Here is a 16,020-nt window from a genome sequence, read left to right as displayed (position 1 = left end):
TACATCGCATCTCACATATTGCTCCACATTTTGTCTGTTTAATTCAAATCGAATTTAGGTCAATATGAGAGCGCAAAAGCAATTATCACTTCTCAGAGGTCAAAAATTTACGTCAAAAGCAATAAAATCGTGTCGGCGCTCGTTACTGAGCGTTCCCATTGCGACGGCGACGGCACGATTTTATTGCTTTCGACGTGAATTTTTGACTTCTGAGAAGAGATAATTGGTTTTTGCGCTCTCCTATTGGGCAAAATTCGGTTTAGATGTGCTTTATTCGATTCCAACTCGTAATATTGTAATAAAAAGTCTTAATATAGCGTTTTGGATTTGATTGCTTTTGACCTGGACTAGAATTTCACTATATGGCAACACTGAGCAGCAAAGAAAACACGTCAAATTATCAAGTAAAAATTAAAAACGACGAAATTGACCAGTTTGTTACAGCAAAATCAAGAAAAAAAAATCTATAATTTCTTATATAAATTTTACTATTTTTTAACTAAAATTCAATTAATTCACATTCATAATAAAATAAGTAAAAAAAATACTAGTTTAATTTAATCTCTAATCTCTGACAATGTGAAATATCAATTTCGCGACCTTTAGAAGTTTTGAAGCGTTAACATTAAACTCAAACGTCATATATTACATAGCAGAGCGATCAATACAACATCCATAATCTTGTATATGTAATATAAAAAACTGTATATATTTATAATATGTTAATTTTATTTAAATACACCCAAGTCTACTTTCCTTTTCTGTTTGTATTATAATATATCAAGGACGGAATAGCGTAGTCCGTAACATCTCAGACTAGTAACTCTGAGGTAGCGGGTTCGAGCCCCAGCAGCGGCACTCGATTTTTTATTTATAAAAAATGCGCTATTATAAAAAAAAATCAGCCCCAGCTATTGGTTATAAATTATATTATACATAATAATTTATAATTATTAATATAGATGTCACCGAGTGGTTAATACTTACTTGTAGGTATTCATTATATATAATTGACTTACTTAGCTGTTACAGATTTATCCCGTTGTAACACATTGGGCTTACGCATTTAATAAAATAAAAATAAGAAATCCTAAATAATTCCATTTTTATAAAATTAATTCAATAAATGCACATCATGAATCAAAATCAGCTTTTGAACAAAACGTGATATGAGAACCCCCAGAAGTACAGGTTGCTACAGACTTTTAAATACGAAAAAAATTACGAGACCCTAAAACTTTGGTTTAAACCATTAATTATTATGGCTAACATTTCTATGATCGTTCGTTACGTCTCAACAACATATTTGATCGAAACAAAGGCTCTTTATGGCCTTTGAGAAAAAATATGAGAAACCTCATAAATATATTTTCAAACTTCAATGACGTAAAAAAATGTTTTTCACGAGAATCCCGTAAAGGTAAAGTAGCATTTATATAGCCTTTGTCTTATACAAATAGCATAATTAAAAAAAAATCATAACTTTCTGTCACGTCTGAATGATATAATTCACATTAATAAATACGATTTATGAACCATAAAGAGCAAAAACACGAAACGAGAACTCCCATAAGTAGAGATCGCCACAGATTTTAGAAAAGATAAATGAGTTGTACAAGACCCCTCGTGAATTATGTATGTATTAACTGAACAAATGCGCTTTAGGAATCAACCCTCGAGAAAAATCAGCAGTTTAATAAAACGCGATATGAGAACCCCCCATAAGTTAGTACTTACGTGTAATCAACTGTGATTCTGTCACGTCTGAACAATATTATTGTCTAAAATTAAACGCACAGATAATAAATTATTTGGCATTATCATGTAAAATAGTTTTATTCTCATCCATTCAAATAAAGATACCGTAAAGCCACCATTTATTAAATAGATTGTCAACATGAAGAAATATACACGCCCCAGATTTACTATACGGCCTAATTGGTCGAAATAAACCCGTTCACCATTCGTCAAAGCCGCTGGCAGAATATTTATAAAATGTTTCATCGCCAGATTATCCGGACTCGGTGTACTAAATCTACGATCGAATTTAGATTTATATATTGTTTTTAGTTTTTATATGACATTGCATTCGTCACGAGTTCCAACAGAAAAAACCGCGGGTATGGCGTGAGAATCGATTTAACCAGTTCTGTCGCATAAGAGTTGCAAATATTTTAAATGCGTTTCTAAGACTAGGGTACATACACAAGAGGTACATGCAGTAACAATTCCCAAAAGTTGTTGCAAAAAATCTTTCTGAGCTCCTCCAAAAAAAAAAAAATTAAAGCTTAGAAAGTGAAATAAAAATTACTCAAATGCAATAATTGGTTTTTAGCAAAAACTAACACATCTAAAGGTTTGAGCACATTTTTCAAAATATTTACACAATCATAAGACTTAAATAATATATAAATAATAATAAGAATAGGTACTCACTCTGACACATAAAATCCACAATGATAATACGTACTTCATTGTGTCCTAATATAAATTCTAATAATCCAACCTAGCTAACACTATAACATTTATACTCTCGTCTCTACCTTGATTCAGAATGTTATACATGATAAACAACCTTTAGGCAAATATATGTTCGAAAGCACTTTTTTCCTTAAAACACTATATATTACTATAAGCTACATAAGGACAAGCGAACGTCGTAATCTCGCAACTGTAATAAGCAGACTTAGCGAGTGGATATTAGAGGTAAAATATTCAAAATGTTCAATGCGAAACTCGTAAAATAACGCATTTAACTATCTCTAGTGGATACGAAATGTAATAAGCATAATTGAGAAAATACTTGTACGTAATACAATATATAATAGTGCTAAGAAATGATTAAGTTTATGTAACGGAAAAATCACCTTGTTTTGGATCAGTGGTTAAGATCTAGTTTTAAAAATATGTTTTGTGATCGTATATAAACATACGATTAACATTTAATTACAAAACATAGTTTAAACGAGTGGTTTAAGAAGTAGAAAAAAAAACACTTGCTGTCGGTCACTCACTATCGTGAGGTACCGCAGCTATCAAGTGTGTAAATACCGGACGCTTAACTTTTTGAGTTATAAATTTAACTTTTGATTTTTTTCGAATCTATTTTTAGTATTTTATTGTTGATAAAAGATATATTAACTATTCTCAATATAGTTATTTTTAATATATGTAACTTAAAAATAATAAGTTTGGAATGTTATGTTATATAAAATATACATAAAAAAATATTTTTAATAAATTAAAATTACCATTATTTAATTTTAAACATTTTTTGCTTCCGTTTATTAAACATGGCACACCAAACAAATATGCGGGATAAGGAGCGACTCATCGATTGTCATCCAAATCTTATTAGTATACCACTACAAAAAGCTTTGATCATGGAAAAGCACGTGATTTAATATGGGAATTTTCACTGCACCGTGATTTAAATAAAAAATATGGGTCTCTTAACAATAAACAGTACTATTCAAAAGTTATTCGAAGAAGATCTAATGAGATCTAATTCCCTGAAATTTATGAACAGCCATTGTTCCGAAGCACTTTTGTCTCGGTATCAGTTTTTTGAGTCTGCTTTAATACAAATAACATAAATATAAGTAAATTAGGTTTATGGTAAAGGAGTTTGAATTTAGGAAAAATAAAATAAAATTACCGATTTTGTGTACAAAACTGGGATTGGAGAAGCAGCCGAGAAAATAATATACATGTACATATATCGTGTGTTTCTTCTATAAGTGAGTAAACAAGACTGACGATTATAAAATACATCACATATTTCAACTCTTGTAGTAAAAGAACCATACACGAGGCCATGGAATTATTAAAAACGCACGCATGTGAAATTCCTGGCACGCGAACCTTGAACCAATATAAAGCAATTTTAAACCAACAACAAATATGAAAATCTTAAACCTTAGTATATTCATAGTCAGAACTGAAGCATATGAAAGATATGACTCATTTATAGGTTCTTTTCGAACAGTAAAATTATTATTTAGAATAGCTGTTTTTAACCTTTCTCCCATAGCGTCATACTTTTGATTTTTAAAATAATATACTTAACGCAACTCAACCGATGAATTAATAGATAAGCTATAAGAAACCTTTTCTGCCTTTCAGATATTTGGAATTTCAGGAACAAATCTTGGAGATATAGAAATGATAGAAGGCAGCATTACAAAATAAAATATCTAAATAAATGTTATATAAACAAAACACTAGAACCGCCCAGCATTAGGGATTGCCAGTGACATTTGAAAACTAAAGATGGGACAATAAAGTCACGTAAACCATAGTGTTTTTCAATTTTTATCGTATCTGAAGATTCACAATAAATAAATTAATTAACAATATTTGTTATTTTCAACTATTTGAATTTTAAACAATAAATGATAAAATATTACAATATTCGAATATATTTGTTAAGTTATGAAGAATCGAAAAATATAGTTTAAATAATAAATACAGATTCATAGATACGTAAAGACTTTTAATTAAAAAATTGAGGAAGTATTATACAAAATTTCATTTTAATTATTTTTGCTGCCGAAAAGACTCATTTAGTTGCTGTTGATGTGAACTTTACTGTCAGTTATTTACAAAATTTATTTTAAGCTACTCGAATATATTATGTATATATAATAGTATGTTATAAGTTATGAAGATTTGAAAAATATAGTTCGAATAATAAATACAGATTAAATAAATACGAAATTTAATTATTCCTGCTGCGTAAAAGACTCATTTAGTTGCTGTTAATGAGTTTTTAAACATTCGTTTTTTTGAACTATTCGAATATATTAAATATATAATAGTAAATTGTAAGTTATGTTGATTCGAAAAATAGGGTTTTAATAATGAATACAGATTCATTTATACACAAAATTATATGTTATAAAAATATTAAGAATATTTTTTTTATAATAATAGAGTAATAGGCGGTTTAAAATTTCTGCAATATCAATACGAAATTGAACTAATTCTGCTGCTGAAAAGACTACATAGCAATATGTTCAAAAAAATATTACCATAATAAATTATTTTAGACAAATATTTACATATTGATTAAAAAAATATGAGTAATTTCTGTAATTTCGGCAATACCAAAGTGTTTTTTTTTTTACTTTTTTTTTGTCGACTGTTAGTTGTTAAGGACATGACCATATCGCAAAAAGGCACAATCGGGCTGAATATAATACATAAAAATGTAAAAATTAAATTAAAAAATAATACAGAATTATATAATATTTTTAGAATTGGTCGGTTTTATGTGATTTTATAAATGAATTTTTAGCCCTTTCCAGTCCTATGTCGAATTTTTATTTTATTTTTATTATTCACTATAAAAGCAGGGATTAAGTATACGGCAAATTGGTCAAAATAAACCCGTTCACCATACGACAAAGAAAAAACTTATAATGGCAGGAACAAGGATTTTTTACATACACTTATTCGAGCAGCGTCGAAACATTTCAATATTTTGCTGGTAAAGAGACATTTTATTTATAAATCTGACGTGACTATTATGCTGTGTGGCACAGATTTATAGACAAAAAGTGCACAATTTTGTCTATTTTTGCCACTATAATTTGAGGTACGCTTGTTTGAAATGGGATAAATCTGATTAGATTTTCAAACATTATTTTATATCATAAGATATTCGAATATTTATACAAATTACCATTTGATTATGAAGTATAACAAGTAAACATTTTGTTGACTTTATAAACATAGTTTTGTAATTGTTACAAAGGATGAGTTGGCATAAATTAATGCGTAAAAATATTCATAATATTGCAGTAAAAAAAAATTGAGTTGTTCAGTTGTATATTAATTTATGACAAGGAGATGAATATTCGTCAATGAGGTAAACCACAGAATGTTTATAAAATATCTATATAAAAAAATAGAATTGCGTCTCAGACTTGCAGTTGATGCATATGAAACAACATACAAGTTAATTAATCTTAATTGTCACAGATAGCAAAATCGAGTACAGCTAAAAATCCATTCAACAAGAGCACTTGAATAATATATGAATACTATATATCAGATAACACAACATTGTATTATACTATATTAATCAGATTTTCATTACATGTTTTTGTTTAAAATCATGTAAGGCAAGCGTCAAAACCAGAAGATTATCGAGATCTACCTGAATGTGGATCTTGGAAAACGTCTGTCGGAACATCTTGTGCTTGCTTATCCAGCCTCTTCCCTCTGATCGGTCTCATCTGCACGCCACCTGTTCAGGTACTGGTTCGCTCGCGTTTCTGCGGTGGCATATAAAGTTTGGGGGCAAACAAAAGGCCGTATTTGTCGCCGAAGCGGTGTTGACTGAGTAAATTAAACGGCTACGTTCGGTTATATAAACCGGTGGATAAATCCGCAGATAAGATGTGATGCAGAACCGATCAGATTTTACGGCGGCGTACTTAGCAAGAAAATTTTGACGTGACGTGACCGACTCGCTGCGATGGCGAGGATAACGTAGGTTTGGGAGATAGGGGTTTTTTTGTTGGATTTTTTGCTATTTTGGTGTACCTTGAACACGAAGGTAAGAAGGAAGATTTACTAATCTCTGTTTAGCGCAACTTAATAATCATTTGCGTAATTAAATTAAAGAAGAGATGTTAAAACGAGTTGAAGGCTGGAAGAACGGAATTTCGTCGACTTGCTACAAGATTTTCATTGACTATATTATGAATACAATTCATTTTTAAATGGTGTATCCTTTATTTACATTCATATGTAACTTTATTATTAGCAAGGACAACATAACTGTCAATAAACCTGAAATACAAACAATCAAATATTACATATACAACATAGAGACGTTTTAACCATTCAAACTAGTGATAGGATATGAATTCTAGGTTTATATATATATTTTTTAAATATTTAGACAAGAAAAATGTCATTTGTGAGGGAAGGCGGCAGGTGAGAGCATTTACCCTCCCTTGAATTTGGCTAAAAAAATGCGTGTCATTTAATGAAATACTATGAATTTTATTGAAAATCAAATATTAAAAAAACAACCGCTGACTAGCCAACTTTTCCCCCCCTCGTCTCTAAAAAAAAGCTAAAATAACTTTCCTGATTTTAAATCGGAAATTTTCGGGTTATCCCTATAATAAAATCTATAAAAAAAGTCTTGAATCTATCCCGAAAATATTTATAAAAATATGTCTTTTCAGTGTATATATTTTCACCAGTGAAAATATAATTTATCTAGAAGGTGCTATTAAAATTATATGATTTCAACATTTTTATTACATGTTTTACTACATGGTTAATAAAATTGAAATATTAAAAAGTTACCACTGACAGGCCAACTTTTGCACCCCCCCCCCCGCCCCCCGTTGAAAAAACTGATTCTCGGGTTACTACACAAAAAATCTATCCCGAAAATATATGTCATTTCAGTGAAATCATATCAGAATACATGTTACAGTGAATGTATATTTTTTTAGTGAAGCTATATTTTCACTAGTGAAGTCCAAATACATTTTCACCTGTAGATATTTATTTCTACTAGCGAAAATATAATTTAAATAATAGGCGCTAGTGAAATTATATGCTGCTTAAAATGTGTATGAAACTCATTTTGTCAGTTGCGAAACATACATTTTCCGTTCAAACCCAAACAGCTTAACCCAACTTGACCTAATAAAAGTTCTAAGACTTATTACAATTTTAGAACTTTCATTAGGTCAAGTCAAAAAGCTCAACTCTCAGGGGAAAATAAGCGGATATGAGAGTATTGGTTACAGTATATTCAAACCGAATTTTGTTCAATAGGAGGGCGCAAAAATAATTATCACTTCTCAGAAGTCAAAAATTCACGTCAAAAGCAATAAAATCGTCTCGGCGCTCTCGCAGTGTGGACCCAGCTTGTGACGGCCAGGTGAGCGGTAGTAGATATATTAGTTTTTCTCCCGAGCGCTCTTATACAAATATACAAATTATACAATTAAAAAAACCATCCCACATATTTTTTTCCAGCTTCTCATAACTATCGCTAAAAACATATGTGTTTGTTAAGCTCGTTGAGAAGCTGGATGGCTCGTGCAAGAGAAGTGTTTTCAAGCGCTGATGTCTAGGCCGCAACGGGTAAGAATAAGGGACGAGATCGCGTGAAAATACATAGAATTATGTACATCAAACATGTATTTTTTGTGGATTGGGTGACTTTTGTGCATTTCCATGGATTGAGTTACAAGTAGCAGAGCTCAGACACTGGCAATATGATTTAATAATAAACGGCATCATTCATGTTACATGTGAAACCCTTTAAAAGTCACGTAAAAAGACTGATTGTTGTGCTGAGAAGTAAAGAGCAAGAGCGAAGCCTTACATAAAATGAAACAGGTTGAGGAAATGAATGTTGTAATCAATTTGATTAAATTTGGTAATGAATATATAATATTTTTTTAAATATGAACAATTTATCTAAATGTACATAATACAAAAGCTAACCATAATCCTAACTTAAATTTTAAAATTCAAATATTAGTTCGTGCAAAAATATAAATATTTACAAGGCGCCGTTAATTTTATTGCAGTAGGAATGATTATACTAAGTAGCTTTTATTACTCCGAGAAAACATTGACTTAGAATTTGTCTACACGATTGCTATTTAAGTTTCTGACGCGAGTTAGTATTTAATACTAGAATTCCAGATGTGTTTTTGATTGAAACAATGTCCGAAATTTCAGGATCAATTAAACAGTTATTAAATTAAATAATAATGTAAAACATAAGATAAAATGAAAATTAACGTTTTTCTATTTTTTTCTAGATGTCAAATAAAATATATTTACCTAATATTTTAATATATTTCTCAATTATTTAAAATATATACAAATATAAGATAAGTCTACTATGTAAATATATCTTTAAACCTACATACATATATTAATTATTGTAAAATCGTAAAACATTCTATAAATCGATAAAAATAATGTATAAGCAATAAAAATCAGTAATAAAACGATCACCAGAGCATCGATAAAACTATTGAATATATATTAGAATTCGGGGGAAAAATATTTATTATTCCGATTTAGACTAGTATCTTACTGTAACATATTCTATGTGTATGTCGTTATGTATCAAACTCACCCATGTAACATTAAACGATAAATTATAATCGGCAGACCGAATTTTTATTTGAAGAAAGAGTGATGCATCAATTATTTTACTTTTGATTTTTATGAGAATTAAGTTGATTCTGTTCAATAATAAATATTTATTTATTGTAAATCTTCCGTTGCAATATAGCACGTGTTAGCCCAATGCGTTACAATGGGGTAAATAGATCAGCAACTACTAAGTTAGTAGTGAGACAGCTTACAATTAATATATGTCACTATGAACGACCTAGCTAGATTTTACTTTAATTATTCATCCGTGAGATCAAGAAAATCTAGGAAGACTAATATGTGAATAATCATCTCCAAGATATAAATTAAAACACTAGGATCTGTATGAAATTCAAATTCAAATTTTTCAGATATCAGTCACTATCCATCATGATATGAATAACTTTATTTAGATTTAATTATCGTTGAATCGACAAGTTTAATACTTAACGACAAATACAATTATTTATCTATCATAATGTATGATTTGATAGGGGTAAAAATACAAAGCATGTCACGACAATAGTCTTGAAATCAAGGCGATCTTGTATATATATAAATTTATCTTAACCTTTACCAGACAAAATTTTTATTTATTTATTTATGTTCCAATCTATTTAATCACAAAAATTAGGCTTCTTACTAATTATTTATATTTATTTACGATAAATCATGTACCCGTTACAGATGTTGGGACCACTATTAAAAAAATCAAAATAACCAAAAATGCAATGACAAAAGAATGTTTCGCTCCATTATTGTGAATAGTATTTAGTTAATTGTTCTCAGCATATTTTTTATTACTTTGATACATGAAACACTAAATATATTATGTATGTACATTACAAATACAGTAGACCCCCCAATAACACGGTAAATTGGGGACGTGCTATTTGAGTGTGTGTAGTTGAGGGACTTGAAAATACTCATATAGTTTTTTGCAATACGTACATATGTACGAATAAGGCGTGTGTGGTGAGATATCCTCCCTTTCACTAGCTCACACATAAACGTCCCCAATTTACCGTGTTATTGGGGGTCTACTGTACTTAGATATTTATATACTTGATGTTTCGTTATATTTGTTTTATCGTATGCTACTTTTAGAAACAATCTTCCATATGAAGATATGATTTTGAATTACGTTTTAAACCGTGCAAATACTATAATATTATTGTTCGTTCATTTATGTTACAACTTGCATATTTTGCTATTGCTTGTGTTAGACCTAATTGTATTAATTAAAATAATTTAATTAAAATAATTTTTGAAAAATTAAATCGAAAAATTAAATACAGAGTAATAAAATTAGAGTTTTCTACGTTAGAAGCACCGTAAATCAGACAGCTGTCAATAATTACGCGTGTATAAAGTGTTAAATGCAGACGTCGTTTTGTAGTATTTTTTTAATATTTAGATTTCGTTCATATTCATATTATTTTATTAAATCTAGCCAAATTCCAGGGGCGTCCCTGTTTAGAATCCAAGACTTTTTATAACATTACGACTTGAGAATTGAATAAAGCACATTTAAGCCGAATTTTGCCCAATAGGAGAGCGTAAAAAACAATTATCCCCTCTCAGAAGTCAAAAATTCACGTCAAAAGCAATAAGCGCCGACACGATTTTATTGCTTTTGACGTGAATTTTTGACTTCTGAGAAGTGATAATTGTTTTTGCGCTATCCTATTGACCTAAATTTCTATTGAATATACTTTGACTAGCACCCTTAATTCAGGAGTCCATAGCAATATCGGTAAGGATAGCTATTCTATTTTTAAAACATAGTATAATATCAAAATGCAGACAAATTGTATAGCTTCTTCTTCAGCTTATTTTCCACAGAGAGAAATATTTTTGACTTGAGCTAATGAAAGTTCTAAAACTATGATTAGTTTAAGAACTTTCATAAGGTTAGGTTTGGGTTTGAACAGAAAATGGACGTTTCGCAACTGTCAAATAGGGTTTCATAGATATTTTAGAGCGGCATATAATTTCACTGGCGCCTATCAGTTAAATTATAATTTCACTAGTAGAAATCTATATACATATTTTGAAATATATTTTCGGGATAAGTTCCAGACTATTTTTTTTTTATTTTTTTGTGGGATAATTCGAGAACTTCTGGTTTAGAATCGGGGACGTCATTTCTGTTTTTTCTAATATTTCGATTAAATTAAGATTAACAGATTTAACGATGTATTTTAATAATTTAAAAATTCCAGGTAAAATGGTTTGAAAATACTTAATATTTTTACCGTAATAAATTGATAGAAGTATCTCTGAGTAACTAATGAAATAAAATACAGGAAATTTTATCATCAAGTCATTTAAAATGGCTTTAAAAAAATATAAAATATATTGGGTATGACATAGATGCTTTTGACCTATAATGGTAAAACTATTTTGGGCATGACATACATGCCTTTGGACCTCTAAAGGTTAACGCATCTAAATAAACATCTAATGTATATTGTGAGTAAATTATCTCGTGGCAAATAAACACCGAGAGAAAATTAATTTTTAATGTACACTAGCAAAGTTCGTTTATAAAAATGTTTACGCACCAAATGTTTATATTTGCTGAACTAGCCGATTGTTTCGTTTGCTCTCCGATGGTTAAATATTATATATTAATAAGCATATGTACTTTATCAAAGATTGTCTCGGCACTAAATTTGCATGCATTGGATTATACGCTCTTTGGCTTATTACAATGCTTTCGAAACTGTGACGACTCAGAACAATGCTCTAAAGAACAAGTACAAATTTTGAAAAATTGCAGTTTGAGAGGCGCTTTTGAAAGTTTGCTAATGCAGGTAGATAACAATGCATGCGCAAATATCTTAATGGCCGCGCAAATTGGAGCGAATTAACGTTTAGTCTATAGCTATATGGAAAATATTGAGTTTCTATATTTAGGTGGCTGTTTGCTTTAGTGTTCTGAGAGGATCGGATTACTGTTTGTTGAAATTGCACGTCATTTAGAGCGAATAAAGGAAGACCATTAAGAGTATTGTTTGTTGACCGTTTGCTTTCGGTCTAATCGTAAGCCAGAACACTGCCCTATAAGTAAAGGTTATCGAATGTCTAACAAACCTTATGTATTTCTATACAAATACAAGTGTATTCAATTGTGTTATTGATGTGGACTTGTGACAATTCTATTTTCATCAAAGAACGATAATTTTGATTACTCTTGTGATTTATGTGACATTTCCTGTCGTTCTAGTGTTCGGTAATTCTGAAGATGACCATCAATATATTTTATCTGCGAGCTTAATAATAAGAGGCGATTAACGATTATCTAAAAATATAACCTATTTAGTTGTGATTCAATATTAAACTAGACATTCTAGATATTATTTTTGGCAGCATGGTAGACTTGCTACATTTTTTTAATAGACAAGTTTCCACATGGTCGATTTCCCAGAACAATTGATAAAATAAACACGACGCTAGATTTAATACAAATGAGTTATATAATAGATGTCAGATTTTATAAGCAAAATGCTAAAAAATGCAAAAAAGAATTTTATACATTAACTGCTATTAAATCAAAATAACAGCCAAGTTTGGGGACAAAAATAGCTTCGATTAGTTATTTTTTTTAATATTTAGTATACAAGTTAATGTTCCTTCGAACATATTTACCATTACGCTCTCATATACACATAAAATATTTACCATTTCATTTTAATTAAAAAAGTGCTCTTTTCTAATAATAAATACAACTATTTTATTGCTTTTGTAAACAATTAGAGCACATTTAATAATGACCATAATTTATAAAAAAAATTGTTAAAATTTTGCGCAAAATTAGTAGCAAAATTATGGAATGAAGTAAGTGATTAGGTTAGGTTAATAAAATTTATTCATTTAACAATTCAGGACTAATTCCCGAGAGAGAGAAGTGTGAAGGGTGTTACATGAAACGAAGAAAGAAATAAAGCATGCTGTTTCGTGTAACAGTACTTGGTCCAAACGACACGGGAATCTTATAAAGCGAACGGGTGTCTTATCGATAAGGTTTCAAAATTTTGCATGTTTCGCTAGATGTCAGATAGCGGATTCGAACCACAATATGACAGTCACATAGTCGTTTTTGAAGAGGGGTTTGTCGTCGGGGCTTTGTCCTTATTTTTATAAAATTTTCATTTTTGGCGACTCTCGTAAAAAACACCATTTAAACAACTTTTGCCATTCCGTACTATAATTGTATATATCTTAATACATCTTTGATGGGATATACGATGGTAAGTGAAATGAATAAAAGTTCAAAACACATTATTTCGTTACTTTTTTGAACGGTGAACTGTTGAAACACGTAAAAATAAATCTACGAACGAAAGTTCAGTATAGTGATGCATGTCTGTTATTTAAGAAAATGTACTTGAAAATAACAAAACGATTAGCACATTACATAGTGATGTTTTGCAGTTTTAGAAAATGTAAATGTTATTGGAGAAGAAACATGGGATCACATCTACCAGTCGGAAAATGAAAATGAAAAGTGCTGAAAAAATTAGACTGGTTCTCTTTTGAGATGAATGTAGGATAATTATAGATCACTTTTAAACACTTTCAACAATGAATCGTTATTTGTAATTTAAATTGTTGTCTTAATTATAATGTAAAATACATTATTATGGGGTATATTGAGTAGAAAAAACTCTCAAGAGGTGAGCTTTAGCGTCTTGAAGTTTGCACAAGTTTCATATGAAATTTCTAGGCTAAAAAATTGAAACTATTATTCAAATCATGGGAGAAAAATACAACCCTTCGATTATGAGCATGAGAAGTATGAAGCACTCAGATCTACGGAACAATGGCACAACACGATCGAGAAATGGATCGTTTTTGCTAAGTAAAAGAAGCGTATGACAAACTTTATATTATATATTAATTCGTGCGGTACCCATTTATTAAACCTTTGTTATGAAGTTTTTTGCTATTGCTCGTGTTAGACCTACTTGTACTAATAAAAAATAATTTTTGAAAAATTAAATCGACGATTATAGAGTAATAAAATTCGAGTTTCCTATGTTGGCAGCACCGTAAATCAGACAGCTGTCAATAATTACGCGTGTATAAAGTGTTAAATGCAGACGTCGTTTTAACTTTTTACAGGGAGGGGGGGGGGGTTGTTAGTGATATTTTTTTAATATTTAGATTTCGTTCATATTCATAGTATTTTATTAAATCTATACAAATTCCAGGGGCGTCTCTGTTTAGAATCCACGTTAAAATCAAGCAAATATTAAGACTTTTTATAACATTACGACTTGAGAATCGAATAAATGACAGCTAAACCTAATTTTGCCCAATAGGAGAGTGCGAAAAACAATTATCCTTTCTCAGAAGTAAAAATTTCACGGCAAAAGCAATAAGCTCGTGCCGTCGTTGCAGTGAAAATGCTCGTAAAAACGAAATGGATCGTTTTTGCTACGTAAAAGAAGCGTATGACAAACTTTATATCATATATTATTTCGTGCGGTACCCATTTATTAAACCTTTGTTATGAAGTTTTGCTCTAAGTCTAAGATATTTTGAATGAACATATTTAATAAAATAATTAAATGATTATTAAATATATTAAAACTATTTTTTCTATATTATCTTTTTATATTATATGAAATTAATTATATTTTGGCAGAATTAATTAAATTAACGTTAGAAGTTAAATTATATATTTATAATATAAAAAGTATTAATAAAATTACAAAATTATAAAAAAAAAATTTAATATGTATATATATATATATACATACATATATTTATTTATAACTAGGATTTAGATTTTTTTATTGAAATTTAATTGATATTAATTCAAGAAATGTACATATAATAATCTCACTAGATTATAAAAAAATATTATTTATAAAAATTGTTTTATTAAATTTTTTTTTTAATTTTTTTTTTAGAAATAATTATGTAATAAATTAAATATTGAAAATAAATTTTATTTATAATATTATTAATTTTAAGATATAATTTAAAATAACTTAAGAAAAAATATTCAGACATTATGGACATAGAAGTTGCAAGTAAAAAACAGATTACCAATACGCATGGACTTCAAAGGGTTAAGCTTTTATAAGTGGTATTTTGTGGAAGCTCTCTAATTTTTATACTCGATGGTATAATGTGTAAAACTGTTGGTTATTAATTACTTAATATTGCCATTTGAATTCAATTCAAATGTCACAGAAAGCATCGCTGGAGATTCTAAAAATAATACATCCATTTCATTCGCTGCCGTATCACGAAAGAAAGAACGTGAATGAACTGATTTTTAAATAGAATAGGAGAATGGCGTCGAATCAATCGTGTATATAATACTTCTTCGTGTTATATTTCTATACTAATTTTACAATCTCACATGGTCTGAAAAGGCGCGTCTCAAAAACACAAACAAATTTCAAATCTTGTTTCATCAATTAAAGTTTGACCATTCAAGAAATAATTTACGCTTCGAATTAATTAACCTACTTAATCACCAACAAGCAAAAGATCCTCTGCCAAATTCTTCAACTCTACACAGCGTAACAAAACTAATGTCTCCATTGAAAATAAACCATTTCTATCAACTTATTCACCTGCTGCATGCTTGACACTGTACTCCTCACGAATTGATAGTAAGGGAATATGCTTCCGTAAGTCCTGGGGACAGTAAGAGGCATTAGCCTCTCCGTGTCTCCAGAATTGCCATTTCCAAACAGGAACATGACCGATTCCTTGCCAGTGACACTCGTTCATGGTGACATTGTGTGCACGACACAATTGTTGCACGTTATCTGAGCGCTGAGTAAAAAATACAACTGATATGAATTTGTCACAAATCTACAGAACGATTGGACGAGTACT

General features: G+C 29.7%; 1 protein-coding gene across 13 annotated transcripts in view; it reads right to left on the bottom strand.

Annotated features, from left to right (window-relative positions):
* Arms (Ankyrin repeat-rich membrane spanning) overlaps window positions 1-16,020 on the bottom strand; it is a 70,503-nt gene that overhangs the window by 22,041 nt on the left and 32,442 nt on the right. For 2 of the 13 annotated variants that reach the window (XM_088183332.1, XM_088183338.1), the window contains exon 1: window positions 6,164-6,347. The exons of 10 other annotated variants lie outside the window; for them this stretch is intronic. In XM_088183332.1, the coding sequence (XP_088039458.1) occupies window positions 6,164-6,199 (36 nt within the window). In that variant the 5' untranslated portion in view covers window positions 6,200-6,347. Of the gene's footprint in view, window positions 1-6,163; window positions 6,348-15,752; window positions 15,925-16,020 lie in introns of those variants that run through there. One more of the 13 variants, XM_088183329.1, reaches the window with a different exon arrangement.

This window comes from Plectrocnemia conspersa, unplaced genomic scaffold (genome assembly GCF_051122295.1).
Source record: "Plectrocnemia conspersa isolate PC_06_02 unplaced genomic scaffold, ASM5112229v1 ptg000003l, whole genome shotgun sequence".
In the NCBI taxonomy this organism is placed as follows: domain Eukaryota; kingdom Metazoa; phylum Arthropoda; class Insecta; order Trichoptera; family Polycentropodidae; genus Plectrocnemia; species Plectrocnemia conspersa.
The sequence above is the reverse complement of the archived record's forward strand: the minus strand, read 5'-3'. Positions and strand labels throughout refer to the sequence as shown.